Raw genomic sequence first — 24,472 nt, 5'->3', positions numbered from 1 at the left:
TGCAAACACGGGACCCATCACTGTCCCCGAAAACAATAGGGACACAGGTTGAGCTCGGAGCCTTGGGAGCACGAGACCATGTGTTCGTTGCCTGTTGTCACCACATGTACTAAGAAAGGTCCCAGCAGTTGTGCTCTTTGAAATGGTGCCAGAAACATCTCGGGCCCACACCCACGGTCCTGATACTAAAGACACACCAGCATCACCTCCAGCATGAAACCTCCAGAGTACCCCGCAAGGGCAGCCCCACAAGTACCACCACCAAGCTTGTGTATGACCCCCGTACCCCCAATGAAGGGAAAGGAAAAGAAAAAACTTTTAATTTACAATACATGTAGGCAGGAGGTTGGGGAGAGTTTGGCTGGAATGATAGTACAGTAGACAAAGCACTTGTCTTGCATGTAGCCAATCAGGTTTGATCCCCAGCACCCTATACAGTCAGCCCTGAGCTCCACAAGGAGTGATCCCTGAGCACAGAGCCAGGAGTCAGCCCTGAGCACTGCTAGGTGTGACCACAAAACAAACAAAAAATATGTGTTGGGGAGATAGCTCAAAGGACAGGTCCCTGGCACCCTATGGTCCCCTGGACATCATTGGTGTAACCCCCAAACCCAAACAAACAGCAGCAACAAAAGTATATTTAAGAGATGAAGGAAGAGTTGGAGAGAGAACACCTCCATTTGCGCTCCGTTTGTGGATCTGTGCTCTGGAAATCACCTTGTGTCCCGTCTGGGGGCAACCTCAGCTCCTGAGCCCTCTGGAGAAGCAGCACTGATGTCCATCTGCCCCAAGGCTCGATGCTGGCAGAGTCTCGAGTGAGTCGCCTCTGTGATATATAGCCCCTAATCCAGTTTGCATGGCTAGTTTAGGAAACTGTTACCTCATCTAGGAATTTGAACCAACCTCTAATTCCACAGTCTCATCCCTCAGCTTCTTTTCCTTTCTCTCCCTGAGTCTGTGCAGGTGTCCTGCCCTGGGCCCATCCCTGAGTCAGCCTCCGGGCCTGCTGTGGGAGCCCAGGGGTCTGGGGTTGAAGAACTCCTCACGCTATGACACTAGAGTCACGGGATTCATGGCTGCTTTTGTGAGCATCAGAACTAGTTCTCTGTGCCACCACCAGGGATCTCCTGGGCAGGACCACCCTGCCCCTGGGGACCTTCCTCCCCCCTCCCACACGTCTTTCTCCTCAGATGGGACACCAAGGCTAGGTTTGCTCAAAGGCCCTTGGGCTCTTCTACAGTATTCCATGGTGGAACTGGTCAGCCCTCAGTGAGGGTTTGGTGAAACAGCTCCATGCTCACGTGCTACCTCCAGGGGCCCAAACTGGCACTCAGAGACAGATGTGGGGACTGCACCAGCTCCCAACCCCCCCCCACATAGTTCAGAAGCTTCACCTGTACCCCGTATGTCTCTTCTTAAGAGCGATACCTCCCAGAGCAATAGTGCAGCACCAAACAAAAAATATGTGTTGGGGAGACAGCTCCAAGGACAGGTCCCTAGCACCCCATGGTCCTCTGAACACTATTGATGTGACCCCCCCCCCCAAACCCAAACAAAAAGCAGTAACAAAAATATATATGCATGAGAGATGGAGGAAGAGTTGGAAAGAGAGAAGACCTCCATTTGAGCTTTGCACATGGCCAAGATTCCATCCCTGGCATCCCATATGGTCCCCCAAGCACCACCAGGACTAACTCCTGAGTGCAGAGCCAGGAGTAGCTCCTAAGCATTGTCAGATGTGGCCCAAAAACAAAATAAATAACTAAGAATGGGGTCCTACAGAAGATCTCCAGTCTGTCCACCCCACACCAGGCTGCCCCTGAGATATCTTGAACCCCAACCTGTCCGTGAGCCCAGAGGCCCACCCTGTGTGAACCTGTGTGAGCCCTAAATGGACCTGCAGGACTGGGGCCCTCCTCACAAAATGGGGGACAGAGCCTTTGGGACTGAGAGGCTAGAAGCAGTCCCCCCCAGGACTCTGCCCCCTCCTTCCACTCCAGGACCCGGAAGCAGGGGATCAAGCTCCTTACACACCCAGATGCCACATGTGGAAACAGCTGCTCAAACGGCAACAAAGCCAGGTTGATTGTGTCTATCCATGGGACAGCCCAGTAAATAGAGCTTAGAAAGCATCCTATCCGCAGCAGTGCCCCAGGGGCAAGGTAAATATTTAGTCCTGCCCTAAAGGGAGGGGCTGACCTATCTTGCATCACTGTTGATTTTCCTTTTGTCCTTTTGTCTGCCCTGCTCCCTGATGGGCCTGGCACTTCTGCGCTTCTGCGCTTCTGCGGACCAATTCTGATGAGGAAAGAAGGACTCCCAGGGAGGCCTCAGGGAGCAGAGTAGGGGAAGCCTGCAGAAAGACCGGCACTTGTTTGCTTTGGGGGATACACCCAGCTCTGTTGCCACCCTGCCAGGGGGACCTTGCGGTCCTGGGATCTGAGCCGTCTCCAGGGCCGAGAAGGTCACTTGGTTCTTGGCTCTTGCAGAGACTTCCCAAGAAGTACTCGAAGGGGCCACGGAGAACATTCCAGGTCTCGGAACAACACATCTCCCCACCCTCTTGGGTTGCCTGGTGATTTCCAACCCAAGCTTCCCTCTGGGACCCCCCAGGAGCTCCCTGGCCAGCAGCTACAGGGTGTGTGGGCGCCGGTCAGCAGCTCACTGGCTGGCAGGGTGTCGACCCTGCAGAGCACAGCAAACCCAGTCTTGGGCTTTGTTGCTTTTTGTTAGTTGTTGGGAGGGGGCCACACACAATCGTGCTTGGGTACTGGGGTGGGGTGACCCAAGGTCTCTGCCCTGCAAGACCAGTCCCCACCCTCCCAGTTCCTGAACCCTGATGTGAAGAGGGCGACTGAAATTGTCTGAGTATGAAATTGTCTGAGTATGAAATTGTCCAAGTATGAAATTGTCTGGCTCCAGATCTTGCTGTGATCAGCGGGGGCAGCTGTACCTTTCCTGAAAATAGAGAGAATGAGAACCCTGCGCCCTTGGGGGATGGGTGGGTGGCGGTTCTGAGGGCTAGGGGGCTAGACAGCACAGCTAGTGATCTCAGAGCACAGAGTTTGGAGTAACCCCCATCCCCAGCCTGCTGGGGGTGGCCTACCCCACCCGCATACAGACACAGACTGAGAACCTGCTGGGTCCCTCTTCCACCCACTCGGAGAGCTTCTTAATCAACATTAAGGCACTTCTTTTTTTTCTTCTTTTTTTTCTTTTTGGGTCACACGCACAATGCACAGTTGTTATTCCTGGCTCTGCACTCAGGAATTACTCCTGGTGGTGCTCAGGGGACCAAAGGGATGCTGGGAATCAAACCCAGTCAGCCTTGTGCAAGGCAAATGTCTTACCTGCTGTGCTATCGCTCCAGCCTCTAAGGCACTTCTTAATGAATGACGGGCATTACCTGTGAAAGCACAGCTGCGGAATTGGGGATGGGAAGGCATGGCATGGCCTCATCCAGTGGCCATCTTGACTGCCCACCCCTCCCCAGAGAGCCCTAAAACTGATATGACCCCTGGAATCGCCCTGTGATGGGGTAGGCTGACACCCTGCACAAAAGGCCAGAGGCCTGGAAGGTTGACTGCAGAAGCTGCCTCCCGGGAAAGGGTTCAGTGCTGGAAAAAAGACATGAACAGAGGGGAGGGAAATGTCTGCTGTCCAGAGAACTTTGGTAACACAAAGAAGATAAAAGGTGTAAAGTGCAAAGAACCTGGCACACACCTGGCCTGCTACGAGATCGCTGCAGGTGATGAAACTGATGGACACGATTGTCAGGTGCAATTGTCAGTGCAGGAAGGACTTCTTAGTGGCACAGAACACTCAACTGCCGGAAGAGTCTGGATCCAACTCTTCCTGCACTCCAGGCTATGACGCGCAGAGTCCTGCACCTCTTGAGTGTCTGTCTGTAAATAAAACCTTTGACATCAGGCCCTTTTCCACCTCACCAGACACGCCTGAATGTTTCCTTCCTCCAGAGGTGGCTTCTACGCCTCCAGGGAGGAAGGCTGAGCACCTTGGCCAGAGTCAGAGAGAGCACGTAGAACACGCAGAAGGAAGATTCCTTCCAGCCTGACCTTTTCCAAGTTACTGCTAAAATGGGGGAGGAGGGGGCGGACAAAAATGTCCAGGTGAGGGAAGATGCACCTTTAGGCCTTTGCTCAGCTCTTGAAGGTGTGACCAGTTGGAGGAAGTGGTGGTGTATCTTGTCCCTCTTGCCCCGCCTTCCTCTTTGTTCTCATGAGGTTGGTGGAATGGGCGGTGAGGTCGCCAGAACTAGTCAACATATTCAGGGCACCCAGAATAAGGGAGCCTGTGTGATTCTGGGGGCTCTCCTCCTACAGAAACTTTTTTACCGGTTTCTCATTTGAAAATCAGATTTTTAAAAAAATGCCCTACAGCGGGTAGGGCATTTGCCTTGCACGCGGCCAACCCGGGTTCGATTCCCAGCATCCCATATGGTCCCCCGAGGACCGCCAGGAGTAATTCCTGAGTACAGAGCCAGGAGTAACCCTGAGCATCGCTGGTGTGATCCAAAAAGAAAAAAAAAAAAAAAGAAAAGAAAAGAAAGAAAGAAAGAAAGAAAGAAAGAAAGAAAGAAAGAAAACCAATAGTCCTGAAGTTGCAAAAAGCCCACCTGTGGACACAGGAACTAAAGCCTGGTAAGATTTCACCACCTGGACCAGAGACCCAGAGAAGGCTGGACGCCCCCTCCGAGAGAACCTCCAGCAGGAACAAAGTCCAAGGAGAGGAATTTCAAAGAAGACCATCAACCACTCCCAATTCCACCCCCTTGGCAACCACCCTTGGCAACGGACTCTTACCTAGCTAGAAAGGCCCCCGGTGGGGCAGCTTGGGAAAAACCTTATAAAAGCCACCTTGAACAAGGAAGTATGCACATGTGCTGTCCGAACCCCGGTGCTGTGTGTGTCCACACGGACCACACATGAGGTGCCCAGATCTCCCCCCTCTTTTATTAATTTTTAAAAATCTTTTAAAAATTAAAAAAAATATTTTATAAGGTAGTTCACCTTGGGTCAGGTGAATGAGACCAGTTGTAGTTACTGGTGTAACACCTTTGCCAAGGTGTCGAAAATCAGATGGGCTGGTCACGTAATGAGATTTAAAGACGACCGCTGGACTAGAGCTGTTACCGACTGGATTCCACGGGATGTCAAAAGACCGCGTGGCCGCCCACCTTCCAGATGGTCAGACTTCTTCGTGAAGATCATGAACGATCGGTTTGAGGCCCTTCATGTTCCCGGAGCGAACAGATGCCATTGGGCTACACTAGCACGTGACAGGGACAAATGGAGACGTTACTGGCGCCCGCTCAAGCAAATCGACGACTAACGGGAAGTTAAGTGATTAAGTGATTAAGGTAGTTCACAATATTTGATTACATTTAATATTCAAACACCAATCCCACCACCAGTACACCACATTCCCATCACCATATTTTGGATGTTTCCATCCCAAACCCCAATCCCTGTCCCAAAGCAGAACCAAAATAATATATTTTGTATTGTTTGTTATGAAAAAACGCTGAAAATGCTATAAAAAGGTATCCTTAGAAGAAAGAGTGTGAAGATTGTTGTATTTCAATAGGGGCCATTAAACCCTTCTATAAGAGATCACTGACATGTTGTTAAAGGTTGAATCTTGCGTGCTTTTATATACATATCTGTTAAAATATATATATGCTTTTATATACATATCTGTTAAAATATATATATTTCCCCCTAAGATTGATTGCCTACTACTTTTAACCCCACGAAATGTGGTGCGGTACTCTTGAAGCATGGGTAAGGGGTGTCCCATGAATGTCATGTGGTCATAAATATGGTCGCTGCATGTCCCCTCTTGAGATGTGTGCTGGGGTCTCTGCCTTTAGAGAGGCCCACGTTCTCTCTCGAGCACATGACTCTGTCTCCCTTTCTCTCCCTCCTCCCCTCCCTCAAAGCCTCCAAATAAAATCTGTTTCTACTTCACTGATCTTCTACTCCTGAAATTCTTTTCTGCATAAAGGACAAAAACCTAGAAGGTGGGGCTGGAGCGATAGCACAGCGGGTAGGGCGTTTGCCTTGCATGTGGCCAACCCGGGTTCGATTCCCAGCAATCCATATGGTCCTCTGAGCACCGCCAGGAGTCATTCCTAAGTGCAGAGCCAGGAGTAACCCCTGTTCATTGCCAGGTGTGATTAAAAAAAAAAAAAAAAAAACTGGAAGCCTGGGTAAGCCCTAGGGCTGACTTTCTTTTCCTGCAAAGAGCAATTTCTACCTCCAGCCTGAGTCCACGGCTCCCCGACAAAGCAGGTGATAGGGATCAACACCCATGTCAAGAAGACCAAGTGGGCTTCAAGTGTGGCTTGATGGCCACCTGAAAGGACTGGCCGGGTTCTGGCCCAGGCTGCAAAGGGGCTCATGGCAAGACTTTATCAGTCCTAAGCCTCCCCAGACGGTCCCAGGTGGCAGAGGTAGATCAGGAGAAAGTGACCCTCTCTCTCCTCTCCACCTCACATAACCCACCTGTGGGGGTTCCCACCAGCTCCAGTACCTTGGGAGAGCCTGGGACTCCTCAGGAAGGGTCCAGAACAGTGAGGAGAATGAGAAAGGGCAGTTGCTGGCCCTGTCCAGCCAGGGCTGAGAGGCAAGGGAGCAGCCTGGGCCTGAGGAGGAAGGCGGCCCAGAAGGGTTCCGAGCTTCCCCGGGAAAGGAGCATCAGCGCCCGCCAATGCATCCCCTACTCCCAACTCCACCTGCTCCCCTCTGAGTCCTGGCACAGTCAGTGCCCCCCCCCATCCTGCTCCTTGGTGCTCCCCCTGCTAGTGATGGTGCTCGGTGATGGAACCTGGGCCGCCTGCTCGCCAAGCATGAGCATGTGCTCCGGTCCACTGCGCACCCTCCCCTGCCCCCCAACCAGGAATCGTTGACCACGTCTTTTCACTTGGCCAGGCAGCGAGTCGCAGCCCTCGCAGGTAAATGCTGTCAGCAGGCCCATTTCCCAGGGCTGGAAGTCAAGGTTCCTCAGAAAGGGCAGATTCAATTACCCAAAGCACCTCCCCGAGCAGGGAGGCAGGGATAGGGCTTCAGCCCCAAGCAGTGTCATTCAGGGCTCAGTTCTGCACCCCTCCCAAGACCTGTACGCCGCAGGCCTGGTTCTCCTGTACCTGAACATGTCTGCACTTCAATCTTGCAGGGAAAGGCTCTCTAAGGCCATCTTGGGACACAGAAACCCTTTTCTCTCTGCACTCACGTGCATGCACTCAGAGTTGAAACAAATCTTGTCCCCAAAGACCCACTGTCCCTTTCCTGTCCCCTGCATCTCTCCCTGTCCTCCCAGGCGTCCCCTCAGCGACACTTGTGCTATGGAGAACCTTCCCCACTGTGTCTCCGCTGGGGAGAGGGCTCTGAGGAAGGAACTGGCGTGTGATTTAGTCCGGGCGACAGTTTCTTCTGCAGAGGAAGCCCCTCCCGGGATGCCGGCGGGACAGGCCCTGGGTCCCTGGAGGAGATAATGCTTTTGTCCCCACCGAGATAAACAAACAGAGCTGGAGACATGTGTCAGGGGAGGTACTGAAGCAGGGTCCCACCCACAGGAATGGCTCTGGCCTATGGCCCAAGGTCATTGGCAAGAGCCAGGGGACAGCAAGGCCCAGTAAGATGGCAGGGCCAAGCTGCGCCCATCTGTGCATCGGTGGATCAACTGAGGTCCTGAAGGCAGTCTCCATGTCCCTACCTCGCGGCCCACTCCAGGCTTGGAGCCTCGGGCTCCCCCCCTCCACACACACACACACACACACACACACACAGAGGCTCCCCTGAGCTCCCAGGGGCTGTCAGCACAATCTCCCTTCTGCGGAAGGGGTGCACGTGCGTGCACGTGCATGCCCCGTGCATGCCCCATGCCTCCAGCTGTGTCACTGGCCCCTGGGGACCCCTCCACTCTCTCCCTGTCCCCCAGATCAGAGCCACAGGAAGCAGGACAAGCAAGTGTGCAGCCCCAGAGCCAAGATGGGGAAGTTTACTTTTCGAGGATCATCTAAACACATCGGGAGTATTTTTACTCCAGCCGGATGCCAAATCTAAACAGGGGCCATAGAGATGGCCCACGGGGATCCAGAGCAGCCGGTGGAAAAAAGGTGGGACGGGGCGCTGCGCCCCCCCACCCCGCCACGCTGCCCAAGCTCAGAGTTGGCTCCCTCAAATGTCCAGAGAACACTGGCCAACATGGGAGCCAGGGTGCAGAGAAGTGACCCAAAGTTCTGAAAGTGCCCTGGTGCCCTCATGGCCGCCCCGAGGGAAATATAGCCTGGCAGATAGGATGAGGCAGCTGGGGAGCCCCCCACTGCGGCAGGTCACAAGTGCCCACTCTGAGCGGGAGCCAGGCCCCTCAGCCTGACCCGCTGTGGTCGAGGATATGTGCACATATGTGTTCACGTGTGTGTTCATCTGTGCGTCTGTACACACATGTGTATGCATTTGTACATGTGGGTGGTACACATAAGTGTGCATATGTATGCATCGTATGTATGCACACCTGTGTGCTTGTGCATATGTGTGCATGCATGTGTGTGCACAGACAACGCTGCTTCCCAGCTGCAGGGATCCTCAGTGTGGCAGAGGAGAATAAAGGGGCGCTGGAGGGCAGGCTGGTGGCAGGCAGAGCACCGAGAGCAGGTGGCTGTTGGGGAGCAGGTACTGAAGGTGGGTGGGTATGGGGGAGTGGGCGCTAAGGGCAGATGACGGCACAAAGGGAGGGACTGACCCGAAAGAGGAAGTTCTGGGCCTCACATGGGCCAGAGGGAGCCCTTCTCAGGCTCCAGGGTGTGGGCCAATCCCAGGGTGGGGTGCTCCTAAGAACCCCGGACTGACAATGTTGGGTGCTGGGCTGAGCATTGGCAGGGGGCAGGGAGTAGGCCATGCCCTGGGTCTGGATAAATTGTGCCCATTCACCCCACACACCCTGGGCTAGTCCATGAAGACAAGGACAGAGGGAGGGTTCGCGCCTTCTGTCCGGAGTCCAAAAGCCAAAGCTCCTAGGTTTTTCGCAAAGAACTGAGACTTCCCGGTTCTCCTGCCAGGTTAGTCACTGAAAGGTGCCGTGAGGGCAGAGCAGGTTCAGTGGGGGCTGGGGAGAGGCAGCTGGGGCTTCTGAGTGCCCTGAGTCTGAGGGGTGGGGGGAGGGTGCTGCTTACATCTTAGCTCCCCTGGGGCCGTGTGGGAAGCAGAGACCTGGGTTCTGTCCACACCCGCTGACACAGGCTGCTGGCTGTTGTCATGGTGACACACCACCAACCCCCGTGGCTGTGGTCACAGGTCTAGCCGAGGTGCTTATTCTTGGTCACGAAAAGGAAGCAGGAGGGGAATGGCCTTTGGCCCTGCCCAGACTTAGCTGGGAGTCAGGGTTCAGGGCATCATTGCAGCAGAAACTGAGGGGTCACCTTCCCGGGCCTACAAGGGCACCAGCCTAGCTCCAACCTGGGGGCACACAGGAAGCTCACTGCCTCTAGTAGTGAAGTGACCCTACAGCCCGACAAGTTCCCCGCAGAAACCCTTCTCTCCACCAGCCAGGTCTGTCACTGTCCCCACAACCACAACTCAAGGCCTCTTCCCCCAAAATCCGGCTCTGCTCTAAGGGCAGGGCATCCCCAAGACCAGGACCCCCAGAGACAATTCCCAAGGGTCTAAGACCCATGCCTCCTCTTCTGTGAATCCTATTTCTGGTTTGGGGGTTTTGTTTATTTGTTTGTTGGGTCACATCCAGCGATGCTCAGGGCTTACTCCTGGCTCAGCTTAGGGATCACTCCTGGCTCTGGGCTTAGGACTTACTCCTGGTGGTGCTCAGGAGGCCATATGTGCTGCTGGGGAATAAACCTGGGCCAGCTGCACGCAAGGCAAATGCCCTACCCACTCTACTCTCTTGCCAGTTCCCTGCACACCCCATTTCTGACTCCTACACCAGACTCCGGCAAGGCAGGAGATGGGGTGCTCAGCTTCCACCAAACTCAGGCCCCAAGCAGCCTTCCAAGTACTGCCACATACACATCCACACTCTCACACGCATTCACACACATACACAACACTCACACACAAACACTCACACTCATGGGCACACAACATGTTAGATGGAAATTTATTACATGAATCTTTGATTTTATAACTGATTTATAACATGTACTCTTAGAGATAATTTTGCTTGTGGGTGGAAAAATTTAAAGACATGATGCCCACTCTATCTTGTACTTGGGATGAACTTCCCTATTTCAAGGTAAGAAAATGCAATTGTAGGAAACTCCCCATAACCACACTGATCTGGAGCCAAGATGTGTGTGCATGCTCTGCACCGCACGAGAAGGAAGCACAGTAATGATGAGTCTGCAGCAGTGGCCCATGAAACAGGCTCTGGGAGCCCTGGGCTTGGCCTAAGGTTTCAAGTGCTCGTCTACGTTGATCACTGCCCGGCCTGACCGACTGGTGTAATAAAGACCTCCTGGTTCTCCCACTAAGGTTGTCTTGGCATGATGGATTAAGCAAACACCCATTACAACATACCCATATTCTCATCCACATAGACTCACACATACTCACACTCTCACACTCATACTCTCACACACTCATAAACACATTCGCATATACACTCACACATTCACACATACAGATACACCCGCATGTACACACACATCTGCACACAATCATAGACACACCCACACATATACACTCACACACATATACACTCAGACACATCCACACACATCCACACACATCCACACTCATGCACACATACACATACACTCGTACATGCTCACTCACACACATACATACTCATACACACTCACACACATATTCTCACACATACATACTCTCACACACATGTACACGTACACATATACACTCACATACATGCATAATCACACACACATACACACACATATACTCACACACACATACATACATACTCTCACACACATGTACACGTACACATATACACTCACATACATGCATAATCACACACACATACACACACATATACTCACACACACATATACACACAGACACACACACACTCTCTCTCTCTCTCTCTCTCTCACACACACACACACACACACACACGTGTGTGTGCTCGCGCAAGTGCTGGGCTTCTTGGCCACCACCTTTCCCTCTCTCCCTCACTGCTCCCATTGTGCGGTCTCCTTCTGTTCCTCCACATGGCTGAGGAGGCCACTCCGGCCTGGACACTTCCTGGCCAGATGGTCCCTGGATTGTGCAAGCCCTCCCAGCCAACGTCTCCACAGCACTCACGGCCTCAGTGAGTGGGTCCTCCTCAGGCTGCCTGTCTCAGACTCCGCGTCTGTGCCCAGCACCGGAACCCAGATGCTCAAGATCCTGAGGCTGGGAGATGACTGACCGGGGCGGGGGGGCCCCTGGCTTCTGTCCCCAGCACTGCTGTGTTTGACCCTCCCCTCCAAGGAGCACATCAGCAAACAAGGGCGCGCCTTGGCTCTGGTCACAGCTGTACCCACAGCACCTCCATTCTCTCGACCACAGATGTGACAAACACGGGGCTGTGGTCTCAGTGCTGATGTTGGAGAAGTGGGGGGCGCAGACAATAGTGACAGCAACAGGGGCTGCTGAGGCAGGGTCAGGTTCAGTGGTTGAATGAGGGCCGAATCTAAGAGGATGGGCCTGAAAATCCCCCAGTGACCAGAAGAGACTCATCTCAGTGTCCTGCTCTTCCCCACCACTGTCTCACTGCTCTGCAACTTTTTTTTTTCCTTTTGGGTCATACCCTGTCATGCTCAGGGGTTACTCCTGGCTCTGCACTCAGGAATTACTCCTGCCGGTGCTCAGGGGACCATATGGGATGCTGGGAATCAAACTCAGGTGGGCTGCGTGCAAGACAAATGCCCTAACCACTGTACTTTCACTCCAGCCCCCCGCATGCTTTAAATCCTAGTGAAAAGTGCCTGCCTGGGGACCAGAGTGGGTAGAGCATTTGCCTTGCGGAGGCTAACCCAGGTTTGCTCCCCAGTACCCTATATGGTTCCGAGTCCAACAAGAGTAATTCCTGAACATAGAGCCAGGAATAAGCCCTGAGCATCGCCAGGTGTGGCTCAAAAATAGAAAGAGAGAAAGGGAAGGAGGACGAGAGGGGAAAGAAAGAAGGTAGGAAGGAGAGAAAGTTCATCCACCTGCTCCCTTAGTTAAAAGATATAAAAATAGAGGATCTGGACTCAGAGAGAGAGAGAGAGAGACAGAGAGAGAGAGAGAGAGAGAGAGAGAGAGAGAGAGAGAGAGAGAGAGAGAGAGACTGGAGGTGGATTGGTGCTCCAATATTGTATGTCTGAAACTCAACTATGAATAACTTTATAAATCATAGAGCTTTTTAAGTAAAATTTAAAGAAAAAGAAAGAGAAAGGGGGGAAGAGAAAGAGTTCACCCAGCTGCTCTTTAGTTAGAAGACATAAAAGAAGGGACTCTACCTTGCTCTGGACTCAGACCCCTCTGCAAATCCGGGCATTTTCCAGTCCTGTCTTCCCTCCTGTTAAGCAAGATCTTCTGAATTTGGCCATTTTGTCTCCAATACACACACCCCCGCACCGTCATATGAAACAGCATATAATGCTTCAACAATGATCCCTACACCAGTCTCTCCTTCCTTCACCAATGCCCCCACTGACCTCATCTTTAGATCTCTTGTTTTCAATTTTGGCTGTTTGAAGACAAAAATTGGAGTGTTCTGTAAGGAGAGGGGGAGGGGAGAGAGAGAGAGAGAGAGAGAGAGAGAGAGAGAGAGAGAGAGAGAGATGGAGAATTAGTACCACCTGTTTGCTAAGCCCACTGTGGTATCCCTGGAAAATGCCTGGCGGGTAGGACTGGTAAGGTCAGCTCCAAGCACCTTCATGAAGCATCTGTGCAGCTAACCTCCCAGCAGCCCACGGGCAGCCAGTCAAACTGCACCTGAGGTCACTTGATCTGCACAGAGCTGGATGTGATCCCCACCACCCGGGCTCTCGGGGAGCCCCAGCCACAGGCTGGGATGAGGGTTTTTGCTCTTTGCAAGTAAAGAAGCATCCACCCTGGCCTCTGTCCAGGTTTCTAGGTCATTGTTGACCCTCGCAGCAAAGAATTTCAGAGATACGTCATAAAGCAAAATAATTTTATTTAGGAAATATGAGGAAGGAAGGGAGGGAGGGAGGGAGGGAGGGACGGAGGGAGGGAGGGAGGGAGGGGGAGAAAAAGAGAGAGAAGTATTCCAGAGAGAACGTGGAATTCTCCAGTACCCCGTACAGTGATAGGAATTACATATTCCCAAGGTGGGATGGGGGGTGCCCCTTTGCAAAGATGGCCTCCCCCCAAACTGCCCCCACTGGGGCTTCCTAGGCAGTAAGAGACTCGTTTGCTAGGGGGAAAGGGTTTGAGCTTTCGGTGGCTGGTTTTCCTGTTCTTATCACAGCCTTTTGTTTCTGTGGAAGCTTCTCTCCCAAGGGTTCCAGGCTTTTTGGGTGTAGAGTCTTATCAGGCCTCAGTTCCTGTGTCCCCAAAGGGAGTCCTTGCCATCCTGCCTTTTAGCTACTTTAGGACTGGGAACAGATCACGTCTTGGTTTGACTATTTCCTGAGAGATACAGCCAGCACCCCCATCCTGCATCAGGTCAGCGGGCTCGCCCCCAACCCCCACCCCATTACAAATCAAGGGGTGGGGCTGGCACTTTCTGGCCTTCCGGGTAGGCCTTATATGGTCCCTCCTGCACTCCTGCAGCCCTCAGCAGGAGGGGCCTGGGGAGGAAGAACTCTCCAAGCCTGAAGAACAGGGGTGGCTGGAGAAAAACAGGCCTGGCATCATTGTGGGAACTAAAATCAGCTGAAAACATTTCTCTAAAAATATATCCATGTGGGCATATGGAGAGACAGTGGGGAGGGCACTTGCCTTGCACGCGGCCGACCCGGGTTGCATCCCTGGCACCCCATATGGTCCCCTAAGCATCATCAAGAGTAATTCTTGAGCACAGAGCCAGGAGTAACCACTGAGCATTGCTGGGTATGACCCAAAAACAAATCCTCCCAAAACTGTGTGTGTGTGTGTATATGTATATATATGTGTATATATATATATATATATACATACACACAGATATATATATATATATATATATATATATATCGATGTTTTCATCACCCACTGAGTCCAACCTGGGAAATTTAAGGTATAAGGCCCAAGCCAAGGCCAAACATCTGGAAGGGCCCCCTGCTCAGAGGGAGCCAACGGTCAGGTAGGTAAGCGCGGGCGCCAGCAGGGTGGTCAGGGCCAAGGGCAGCAGCTGCTCCGGTGCCCTGGACTTGTAAACTACACGCCCTTCCAGCAGCTGCAAGGGCCGGAAGTTGTTGGTCATATTCACTTTTTTTTGATCATCATAGAACAGCTTCTCGGAGAAGGCAAAGATCTGCAAAAGCACAAACTTCACTGGAGAGGGGCGGCAGGGGATGCCACTCCCCCTCTGTGACCCTGTGGCCAGACCTCACCCTCCGTTCCTGACTCAGTAGGCCTGGGAAGAGGCCTGCGAAGGAGACTATGGCCCAGTAATGATGTCGACAGGCAGGGCTGTTCTGGAAAGAGCCCCAAAAGGGCCTGTGTCTGGCTGTAGATTCCCACGCCTTGTGCTGTGTTACAGGCCACTGATGAATGAACTGTCTGAAGCTCATTCAGCCACTCCTGGATGGCCCCAGGCCCACAGTCTGCCCCCTGCCCTCTCTCTCATCTCCTTCACTCACCTACTTCTGCCTGGTGTGGCTTCAGACTTTCTCTGACTGCACGACCCTTTCAGTCTTTCTCCCCCAGCCCAGGGAGAGTCTGTGGACTCAACTAACATGCCTCAGCTCCCGGGGGCACCCGCCCAGCCCAGGCACCTCTGGGGGTGGGACGCAGAGCGAGGGCTTCTGGGAAGTCCAGTGGCCAGAGGCTGTTCCCTGAGCCAGGCCTGTGTACCTGCTGGCTGTGAAGTCGAATGGGCTCCTGGAAAACAGTCCAGACCACCGTCTCGTCGCAGCTCGGGGTGGTGAGGGAGCCCAGGTAACGGAAATAGTTCTTTAGCTTCTCCTTCTCGGGCAGCAGGTCAAACAGGCTGACCTCTTCTGCCATGGTGGTGTTGCTTTCTGAGGGCAGAAGGCATGACCTATAGTGGGGTGGGGCTGCCTGCCTCTGACACCCCACTCTGAGACTCCCCCTTTCTCTGCTCTGCTGGGGCTGGGGCTGGAGCGATAGTACAGCAAGTAGGATGTTTGCCTTGCACGCGGCTGACCCAGGTTCGATTCCCAGCATCCCATATGGTCCCCCCGAGCACCACCAGCAGTAATTCCCGAGTGCAGAGCCAGGAGTAAGCCCTCGGCATCGCCTGGTATGACCCAAAAAGCCAAAACAAAACAAAACAAAAACAAAAAGAGAGTGTCCTGGTGAGATACCCCTGCCTCCCACCCAGCCTGTTCCTTGCGTCCCTGACTTACTGGGTTTGGAGATAGCAGACAAGGCATTCACAAGAGGCTGGAAGTTATCATTCTGGGGTCCAGCCTGGAACAGAAGTCACAGGTAGAGTGTGGTCCCCCTCCTGATCTGTGTTAAAGTAGGGGAGCTTCCTGGGTGGAGAAACTCCAGGGTCCCCCCCCCAGGGTTTTATAAGGCACTGAGAAGCAGGAGGGTCTCCCCCACCATGCTGGAGCCTCGTGTCTCTGGCCCCCTGGTTCCCGGAATCACCTCCACCAGGAAGGCCAGCACAGCGATGTTGTCCTCCTGGGTGTCCTGCAGGGCTCTCCGGCTCCTGGAGGTCCCCCGCTTTTTCTGGTGGACTATGTGCATCTGGGATCGGGGGAGGGGGAGGAGAGAGGTGAGGGCTGCCTTGGGGAGGTGCCCCCAAGCCCAACCCAGACCCCACATCCCCCCTGGGAGGGGCCTGCACCTCCATGGCCTTGAATGTCCCGTCCAGGCTGTGCTCAGAGCCTTTGCCCGGCTCCTGCGACCAGTGCAGGTGCAGCTGCGTGGCCTGGTACTTGGAGTCCAGTCCTCCGTCCTCAATCCAGGCCTGCCCGTCCAGCTGTACCATCACTGCAACACAGTGGGGGCAGAGGGCTCACACCTGCCGGCCAGCCTCCCTGCCCTTCCCACAGTGCCCCGAGGAGATGGAAGGTGGGAGGGCTAACCTTCTGCTGGCCTCTGGCGGGCACAGGCCTGCCCGCTCCACCACAACTCACCTGGCCATGGCATCCTCAGGGACTGACCTGCTCCGGTGCCCCCCACCCCCCCTTGCTCTCTGCTCTGCACACACGGAGACACATGCCGTTCCCCAGCACCCCAGTTCACGCCTCCCCGCCCCGCACATGGTGTTCCTTCTCCCAGAATGTGCCCTCCCCTCCACCCCAGGAAGCATTAGAAAGACACTAGTGAGGGCACGAGCCGAGTGTGGGTTCTGTCAGGAGGCTTGGCTTCTACCCCCCCCCCCCCGTGGCACTCCAAGACAGCAGTGGCAGCCCCTGATCACCCCCAGGTATGACCCCCCCAAAAAAAGTGCATTTATAAAGTCATCCCTCCTTTCTCAAAGCATCCGTGTGTCCCCACAACCACCACCACCACTTTCCTGAGAGCTCTGCAGCCTTTCTTCAGTAGGGGCATGTGGGCCTGCAATCTCCAGACCTCAGGGAACTCAGGGGACCCCCGGAAGCCCGCCTGAGACCCACCTGTATGCCCGTTGTTGGTGACGCTCCACTTCCCTTTCTTGTCATAACCAGAGAAGGAGAAGGGACTCAGGTCACTGTTCACCTTTGCCTCGGAGGTTTTGATGTCAATGGGAGACTGGCGTTTCTTTTGGCAATTCCACTCCCATTGTTCAGGCGCTGTGTCAGGAGGTTAGCAAAGGTCAGAGAAGGGGGGCTCCCACTTCAGGCTCCCACTTCGGGCCCAGTCAGACCTGAGCCCGAAGCCCTCACAGGGGGCCTTTGGGGCAGCTAAGTCCAGCTGGGTTTCAAATCCCCGAGCGAATCCTCAGACAGACACTCATCTGCACGCTTACATTCTCACTCACACTCACCTGCACTCAGTCAGTCCTTACTCCCCCTCACACACTCACCTGTACCCACACATCCTCACTCACATTCACACTCACCTGCACTCACAGTCTCAATCACACTTACATCCTCACTCCCCCTCACACACTCCCTCTCACTCACACTCACCTGCACTCACGCATCCTTACTCACACTCACCTGCTCTCAGTCCTTACTCCCCCCCCACACTCACATACTCGCCTGCACTCTCACATCCTCCTCACACACACACTCACCTGCACTCAGTCCTTACTCCCTCACACACTCACCTGCACTCACATCCTCACACTCACCCTCACCTGTGCTGAGTCCTTACTCCCTCACATACTCACCTGCACTCTCACATCCACACTCACACTCACATTCTCACTTACCCTCACACATTCACACACTCACCTGCACTCACATCCTTACTCCCCCTCACACACTCACACACATTCACGCCCCTCACCCCCACTCACTTGCACTCGAACACCCTCACTCCCCCTCACTGGCACTCACACTCCCATCCTCACTCATACTCCCCTCCCCCTCCCCCTCACCTGCACTCCCATCCTCACTTACCCTCACATACTTGACCTCCCTTACCCCCATTCACCCCACCCTCACACACACACACACACACATACACTCATTCACCCACACCTGCACTCACACTCGCATCCTCATGCACCTTCACATACTCACCTCCCTTATCCTCACTCACACTCACATCCTCACCCTCACACTCTCATCCCCTCTCACACTCAAACCCTCACTCACCTTCACTCAATCTCTCCCTCACACCCTTACTCATCCTCACTGACATATTCTCACTCATCTCCTCACTCAGACACTCAAATACATACTCACCTTCACTCGTACCTACCTCACACTCACACACATCCCCTCACACCCTCACCCTCACTCATGCCCTCACATTCACTCACCCACGTTTACACACTCACTTCACATAATCATGCTCACCTCCTCACACTCACTCGGCCTCTCACACACACTCATTCTCACTCTGCATGAAGTCAGTGAGTCCTGCGTGTGGGTCTTGCTGTGGTGTGGGTTAGCTGGAATCAGGGTAGCCTTGTAGCTATGAGCTCGGATGTGGGGAATGGTCTCTCGGGGACAGAGACCCAGTTCTGATCTCAGCCCTGACAGGGCCTGGGTCTCGTGCCTTAGACCCCGCAGACTCCCCAAGTTGAACCTAGCAAGTGACTACAAAGGGGCATATTTTTTGGAGAGACTTTTTTCAGGTCTGGAGGCAGTGCCTAGGACCCGGGTGTCACTGTGAAGTCACTGAAACTTTGGGGGAGGGAGAAAGTAGCAGCAGGGACCACAGGCAGCACATGGACAAAGGAGAGAAAGAACAGGTCACTCCACTGTTCCAGGGAAGGGCAATGTCCTCCCTCCATGTAGCTACTGACTTATTTCAGAGGATGGACTCTGGGAGTGACACCGATGCTATATGTCACTGTCCCCTGGACACCGGGAGTGTGTGTGTGTGTGTGTGTGTGTGTGTGTGTGTGTGTGTGTGTGTGTGTTGGTTAGCACTAGGGAGAGTGCATTTCTGCCGGGGTGGGGGAGACCATTCCCCTCATGAGTCTCCATTCCAACCCTGCCAGTCGCCCCCCACAGGCTTTCCACAGCCCCGTGGCACTCACCCAAGCAGCTGCTGTCATGTATCTTTTGAATATCGTAGCACCAGTGTAGATCTGGGGTAGAGAGAAAGGAAGTGAGTGTCAGTGTCTGCGCACACACTGAGCCGAAGGTGCAGATGGTGCCGGAGCAACTGGGCTGGGGCAGCAGCAGCAATCAGCCCTGGTGTCACACTCCAAAGGTGTTTCTGGGATCTGGGACCCAGAATCAAGGGCAAGGAGACAGATGGAAGTGAACACTTGGGAGAAGGTGCTACCAGCTGTCCCTGACCCGCGCCCAAAGAGCTTAGCCATCCTGCCCAGTCACTATCCTCAGGTACAGCAGCCACTGCCCGTGAGCCCCTGAGAGACCCTCGAAGGCCATCTGCACCCCCCAGCTGCGGACCAGCTGGTTCTCCAGCCAATACTCAGCAGAGTCCCCTCCCCACCTGAACAGCCCCCCGAAGCCTCAAAGGAGGACCTGGCAGGAGGGGTGGAGGAGAGGATTAGGGTCCAGCCTGCCCTCCTCTGACCACAGGGCCAGGCTGAGGCTGGCTGCCTTCCAGGGGTTGATCCAGGAAGATGGGGAGATTAGGGTAGCCCCGCCCCGGAACACAAAACACGAAGTCTTGTGTTATTAAGACTTGGTCTTGGCTAGATTCACAGTGGCAGGGAGGAAGGCAGCCAGGCCGCTTCCCCACGCCCCCACCCAGGGGCCCGGCCCCCACCCAGGGGGGCAGACAGACTCGGGTGCTAATCCAGAATGCACCTCAGGACCGTAGAACCAGTATCTCCAGGGGGAAAAAATCTGCACCACAAAGTCCCACATGAAGGCAAGCAGCTAAGAATTGGGGAAACTGCGGGGGGGGGGTGGGGGGGGGGGGGGGGGGGGGGGGGGGGGGGGGGGGGGGGGGGGGGGGGAGGGAAGGGCAACGCAGCGGGGGCTCTCATGCTTTCTGCTTAATTTCTCTGTAAACCTAAAGCTAAACTCCATTTCCAAAATCCAAAATCTGTTTCTTTATTTTTGCGGGGTCAGGAGTTGTACCCAGGGCCTCACACCGGCAAGGCAACTGCTCCAGCCCCGACCCCTACGACCCCTATGACAAAAACTATAGAAGTCTATTGATTTGTTTCTTTTTGTTTGGGGTCACACCTGGCGGTGCTGGGGGCGGGGGCTGCTGCTCCCAGCTCAGTGAAAAAGTAGAACAAACGGCTTTGCCAACTGTGGACAAAGCACTGGTTGATGTTCACTGGAAGCTGCGGACTTAGGGACAAGTCACTTGATTGCGCTGCACCAGATTTCTTGTTTTATATTCCTTTTATTGGTTGATGGAGGTGTCACAGTTATCATACCCAAGTCTCAGTTTTTGGCATTCCTAAGATGGTACCTACAGATTAGGCTGTGGAGAAATCTGAATAAGAGATAGTGGGGGGGAGGGTGTCCAGGCCTTGCACATGTGAGGGTCCAAATTACATCCTGGCACCACAATTATCATCATCATCATCATCATCATCAATATATAAAGTAAGCCAACAAAACAGAAAGAGCGTGTTTCTGGCCGCTTGGAAGCTGGCAAAGAGTCAACCCAGTCCTGGCCCTCCTCCTTCGGACTATCTGTCAGTGGGCAGATGGGGGAAGGAGGGAGAGGAGAGGGCTGGAAAGAATTCAGGGGTGAGCAAATTCCTAAGAAAAGCCCAGCTTTCTCCTCAGCCTGAGGCTGCTCGCTCACTTGCTCGCCTCCCTCTAGCGTGCCTGCAATGCACCTGGGGGGCGGGGGGGAGGGGGGGTGTCTTTTAGTGTCTTGTCGGGGAGGCAGGGGCAGGGGGTAAACAAGAGAGTGAGAGTCCATTGATCTTCAAGACCTTCTGGGGTGTTTAGAGTGTTCTACTGGGGACCAATGATCCACTGCACTGCCTGGAGGGAGCCCTGACTATAGAGCCAAGTAAGGTCCCAAGCACCACTGGTGTACCCCGAGACCCGTGCCCCCAGTAAAAGTTTCACCCGGAGGTAGTTCAAATGGCTACAGCCGTGCTGAGCATGCAGGAGGTAGCTGGATTAATCCAGAACCCTTCAGGGTTCCAGAGCACAGCAGTATCCCTGTGGGGGTCCCCCATAAACGTTGACCTCCCCTGATACTTTCCTGGTAGGAGACAGCCCCTGCACTTACCCAGGCCAGTTCTTCTGCTCCACATCCATTGTGCCCTGGGGAGCCGGAGGACTGGGAGGCTCAACTCAAGGGACAGTGACCACTTGCCCCAGCCCTCCTGTCCCTGCCCCAGCCCTCCAGGCCTGGCTCCGCCTCTGCAGAATCACTAGAATCTTCTGGAACCTTCATAACTTTCCCGAGCCCAGTGCTCCTCCTCAGGCAGGAGCTGCCCCAGCAATTTCCAAGGCTGATGGAGATCACAGATGAAACTCCTTAGGGTAAAGTCCCCCATCTTCACAGCTCTGGGGTCCCCACGGCAAAGGGCCCGCCTCGGGAGTTGACCCCCAGGGAAAATTCTACTTGGTAATGCTGCAGCCAGCTCCACAGGGCGGGACCCCTGGCAGCCTCCTCTGGGCCCATCTGGTCCAGTCTGAGCTTTTCTTAGGAATTTGCTCTTTCCTGCCTCTGGCAACAGCTCCTGGGTCTGTGAGGGTGACCTCTGATCCACTGTCTTAATCACAGAGACTTTTGACCTGCTTTGCTGAATGTTCATGTAACTACCCTCCTTGCCAGACAGCAGCCAAGAAAACATCATGTTGATGAGGACGAGGCCAGAGGTCAGGCCTGGGTGACAAGAGGGGGCTGGCTTTCGAGGCAAGAAGTGTCTCGGTGACACATCGGTCCCTTTCCTGGATCCCTGGCCCACCACTCCCACCCCTCTGTCCGGAAGCAGAGGTCATCCCTGAATGTCTTGGCTGTATGGTTGGCTCCCCACCCCAGCCACCTGCCCTGACCAGCATCCCGGCAAGAGAAGAGACAGCCGCTAGGTGTCCCCCACCCCTGCTCTCCACCACCCCCACCCCCATCGCCTTTGGAGGAGGCAGAGATGTTCTCTTTCCTGGACCTTGCTCGGCCCACCCATGCTCATTGCAGGGGGGAGGGAGGGGGGCAGAAATCCTGGAACCCAGCTCAGCAGAAGCCAGGACTGTCCTGGGCAAAGTTGCAGCTTCCCGGGGCAGAACCCTGGGGCTCTGTGGGCACCTGCTAACCCTCTCCCTTCCTCTTCTCTCCCCAAAGGCACCAGATGCTCCGGAAACTTCCATGCTTCTCCTGCTTCTCTGGCTTCAGCTGCCCTTGGGGATAAAAGGGCACAGGAAGACGGCTCCATGCAGACAGTGAAGAGGAGCAGCGTGTGAGGGTCAGGGGACAGTGCTCCCATGGAGGTGGAAGTGGGAGACCCTCATGTCTCCCCTCCCCCACCGAAGGATTAGCCACTTAAACTCATGACAGTCTTCCAAACTTTGAAACAACCTCTGAAAATCAGGATGACCATCCCTGTTCTGTAAGTGGAAAAACGGAGGTGACCCACTTCTGGGGCCTGCCCACGACCACATGCTGCAAAGTCACCGAATTAACCGCAGCTGCTTTTTCTACTAAACCCATCTGCTGGAGTAGAATTCATTCATCCCATCCTACAAATAAAACTGCCTTTTCTCTTCCCTCCTGTCCCAGGCAGAGCCAGGCGGGGGTCTGGCTCTGAGATGCCCCTTGTTGCTCCTTCCCCAACAGGCTCGCCAGTTTCCCAGGCAAAGGACAACCCTATCCCCTCTCCTCTCCTTCTCTATGCCTAGGGGACCACCCCCTCACTCCCGGTCCCAGGGAAGAAGCATCCAACATAAGAAAGGAGGTTTGGCTGTCAGTGTTTCTCAGCGGGGTGGGAGGAGGCATGGGGGTTGTTGGACTGATGAAGGGGGGCATTAGCCATCAGTGTATTTGGGGGTGTTTTTCGTTTTCTTGCTAAAAAATGTAGATTTTTCAGGGGTGCGCTCAGAGATTTTTTTTTCTGAAAAGGGGGAAATAGGTGAAATAAGTTTAGGAAGTTCTGGGCTCTGTGGACCCCAAGAATCATCCCCGAATGGGAGCCCTCTCCTAAAGGGTTTCCAGCAAAACAGAGGGTGCCCCGGGGTCCGTCCTGGATTCCCGTGCCTGGCCGCTACAAGGACCTTCGTCTCCTTATCAAATATTAACACGCCGATCCGGCTACCTCCCACCTAGGGGAATAATTAAGAGCTCGGCTTCACCATTAATCTTTAAACGAAAATCACCCCGGCCGGAAAGACCGGCTCTGCAGGGGCCTCGGGTCTCCGGTGCCCCCCGCCAGGCTTCCAATCCAGCGCTGGGGACTGGAGAGGGGAGCGGGGAAGGAGAGCCGGTAGCCGCTTCCCGGAGACCAGAAGCCCAGGGTGAGAAATGCGGCGACCCACGGCTCCGGGACACCCCGCCGGCTGCCCACACTCGGGGCCCGGGTTGAGCACCCCCAGCACTACTAGCCCTGCGTCCCGACGGGACGGACTGCGCCCCACCGAGACCGCGCGCCCCGCCAGGAAGGCGGCTGGGAGAAGCATCCCGCGCCCAGCCCCGCAAAGGCCGCCGCAGCACCCCAGTCCGCGCCCTCCTCCCCGCACCCGCACCCGCACGGGCCCGCGCACGCCCCGTCCGCCCGCACCCGGCGCACACGCCCGCGGCGGGCACGGATACGAAGCCGGGGAGGGGGCGCCGCCCGCACCCCCCGCTATCCCAGGCCCTCCGGATCGAATCCCGAGTTTCACCTGCGGAGCTGGCCCAGTGCCCGGCGGCGGCCAGAGCCAGGAGCGCCAGGAGCAGTTGCATGGTGCGCGGGAGCCGAGACGCCACCGAGCCGGGGGTCGCTCGCCCAGGAGGCCGCGGGGAGGTGCTGCGAGCATGCCCGCCGGGGTTTTATAGCGGAGCCGCGATGCGAGGGAGCCCCGGCATGGGGACTCGGGGAGCGGCTCCTCCCCCTGGCGGAGCCTCCCCACCCCTCCCCTCCTGCCGTCCCTGCCTGGAAAACCTCACAAACCCCTCGCGCTCCCCACCCCCTGCCGGGCCACCTTTTGCCCTGTGCGCGGGAGCTCGCCCGCCGCGTCCTAACCCGATCCCCACTCCCAGCCCACACCTGGGCTCCGGTGCGGGTCCAGGGTCCGGCTGCCGCCGGGATGACGGGCTGGGATGATCCTCGCGCGGATGTCAGTGCCCCCCGGGAGCGGCCCTCGAGGGTCTCCGCGTGGCACGGGAGGAGAGATGCGGGCGCTGGGCAAGGCGCGCGCGCGCGGGGGTCCGCCCCTACCGCCGCGTAGACCCTCTTCCATGCCCCGAGTGGAAAAGGTGCCCTGATCTGCGTGTTTGTGCGTGAGGGCAGAAGGCGCGGGGTTATCGAGGACGCAGGGTAGGCGGGAACGCAGAGAGGCTCGAGGTGAGAGGAAGAAAGTGATGCGCCCTGCAGGAAAGGGGTCGGTTCTCTTGAGTCCCCCGCCCCCGGTCCCCAGCTCCTGTGACTGGGAAGGGAAGCTACCTGGGTGTGAATGGACACTCCCAACCCCACCCCGGGTGCACCGCTCCCCCTCTCTTTCGGGGGCCCACACCCGGCGGTGCTCAGGGCTTGCTCCTAATTCTGCTCAGGGATCGCTCCTGGCGGTGCTGGGGGACCGTACTGGGTTTAGAACCCAGATGTGCCGCGTGCAAGGTAAGCGCCCTACCCGCTGTACTATCGCTCCATCCCCTGGGCCCCATTCTCGGGAGCGCAATCCAAA

At 55.2% G+C, this 24,472-nt stretch overlaps 1 protein-coding gene across 1 annotated transcript; it reads right to left on the bottom strand.

Moving 5' to 3' along the window:
* Positions 1 to 14,148: 14,148 nt before the first annotated feature.
* On the bottom strand, positions 14,149 to 23,722 carry CA4 (carbonic anhydrase 4). Its single transcript, XM_056127660.1, has 8 exons — positions 23,474 to 23,722; positions 18,745 to 18,795; positions 16,724 to 16,879; positions 15,949 to 16,094; positions 15,747 to 15,848; positions 15,500 to 15,563; positions 14,985 to 15,151; positions 14,149 to 14,442 (listed from the first exon to the last, which is right to left on the bottom strand). Exons 1-8 carry the CDS (start codon positions 23,532 to 23,534, stop codon positions 14,251 to 14,253), a joined length of 939 nt encoding a protein of 312 aa, XP_055983635.1. The 5' UTR covers positions 23,535 to 23,722; the 3' UTR covers positions 14,149 to 14,250.
* Positions 23,723 to 24,472: the final 750 nt, after the last annotated feature.

This window comes from Sorex fumeus, unplaced genomic scaffold (assembly GCF_029834395.1).
Source record: "Sorex fumeus unplaced genomic scaffold, SorFum_2.1 ptg000063l, whole genome shotgun sequence".
Classification (NCBI taxonomy): Eukaryota; Metazoa; Chordata; class Mammalia; order Eulipotyphla; family Soricidae; genus Sorex; species Sorex fumeus.
Note: the sequence above shows the minus strand (reverse complement) of the source record. Positions and strands in the feature narration are given on the sequence as shown.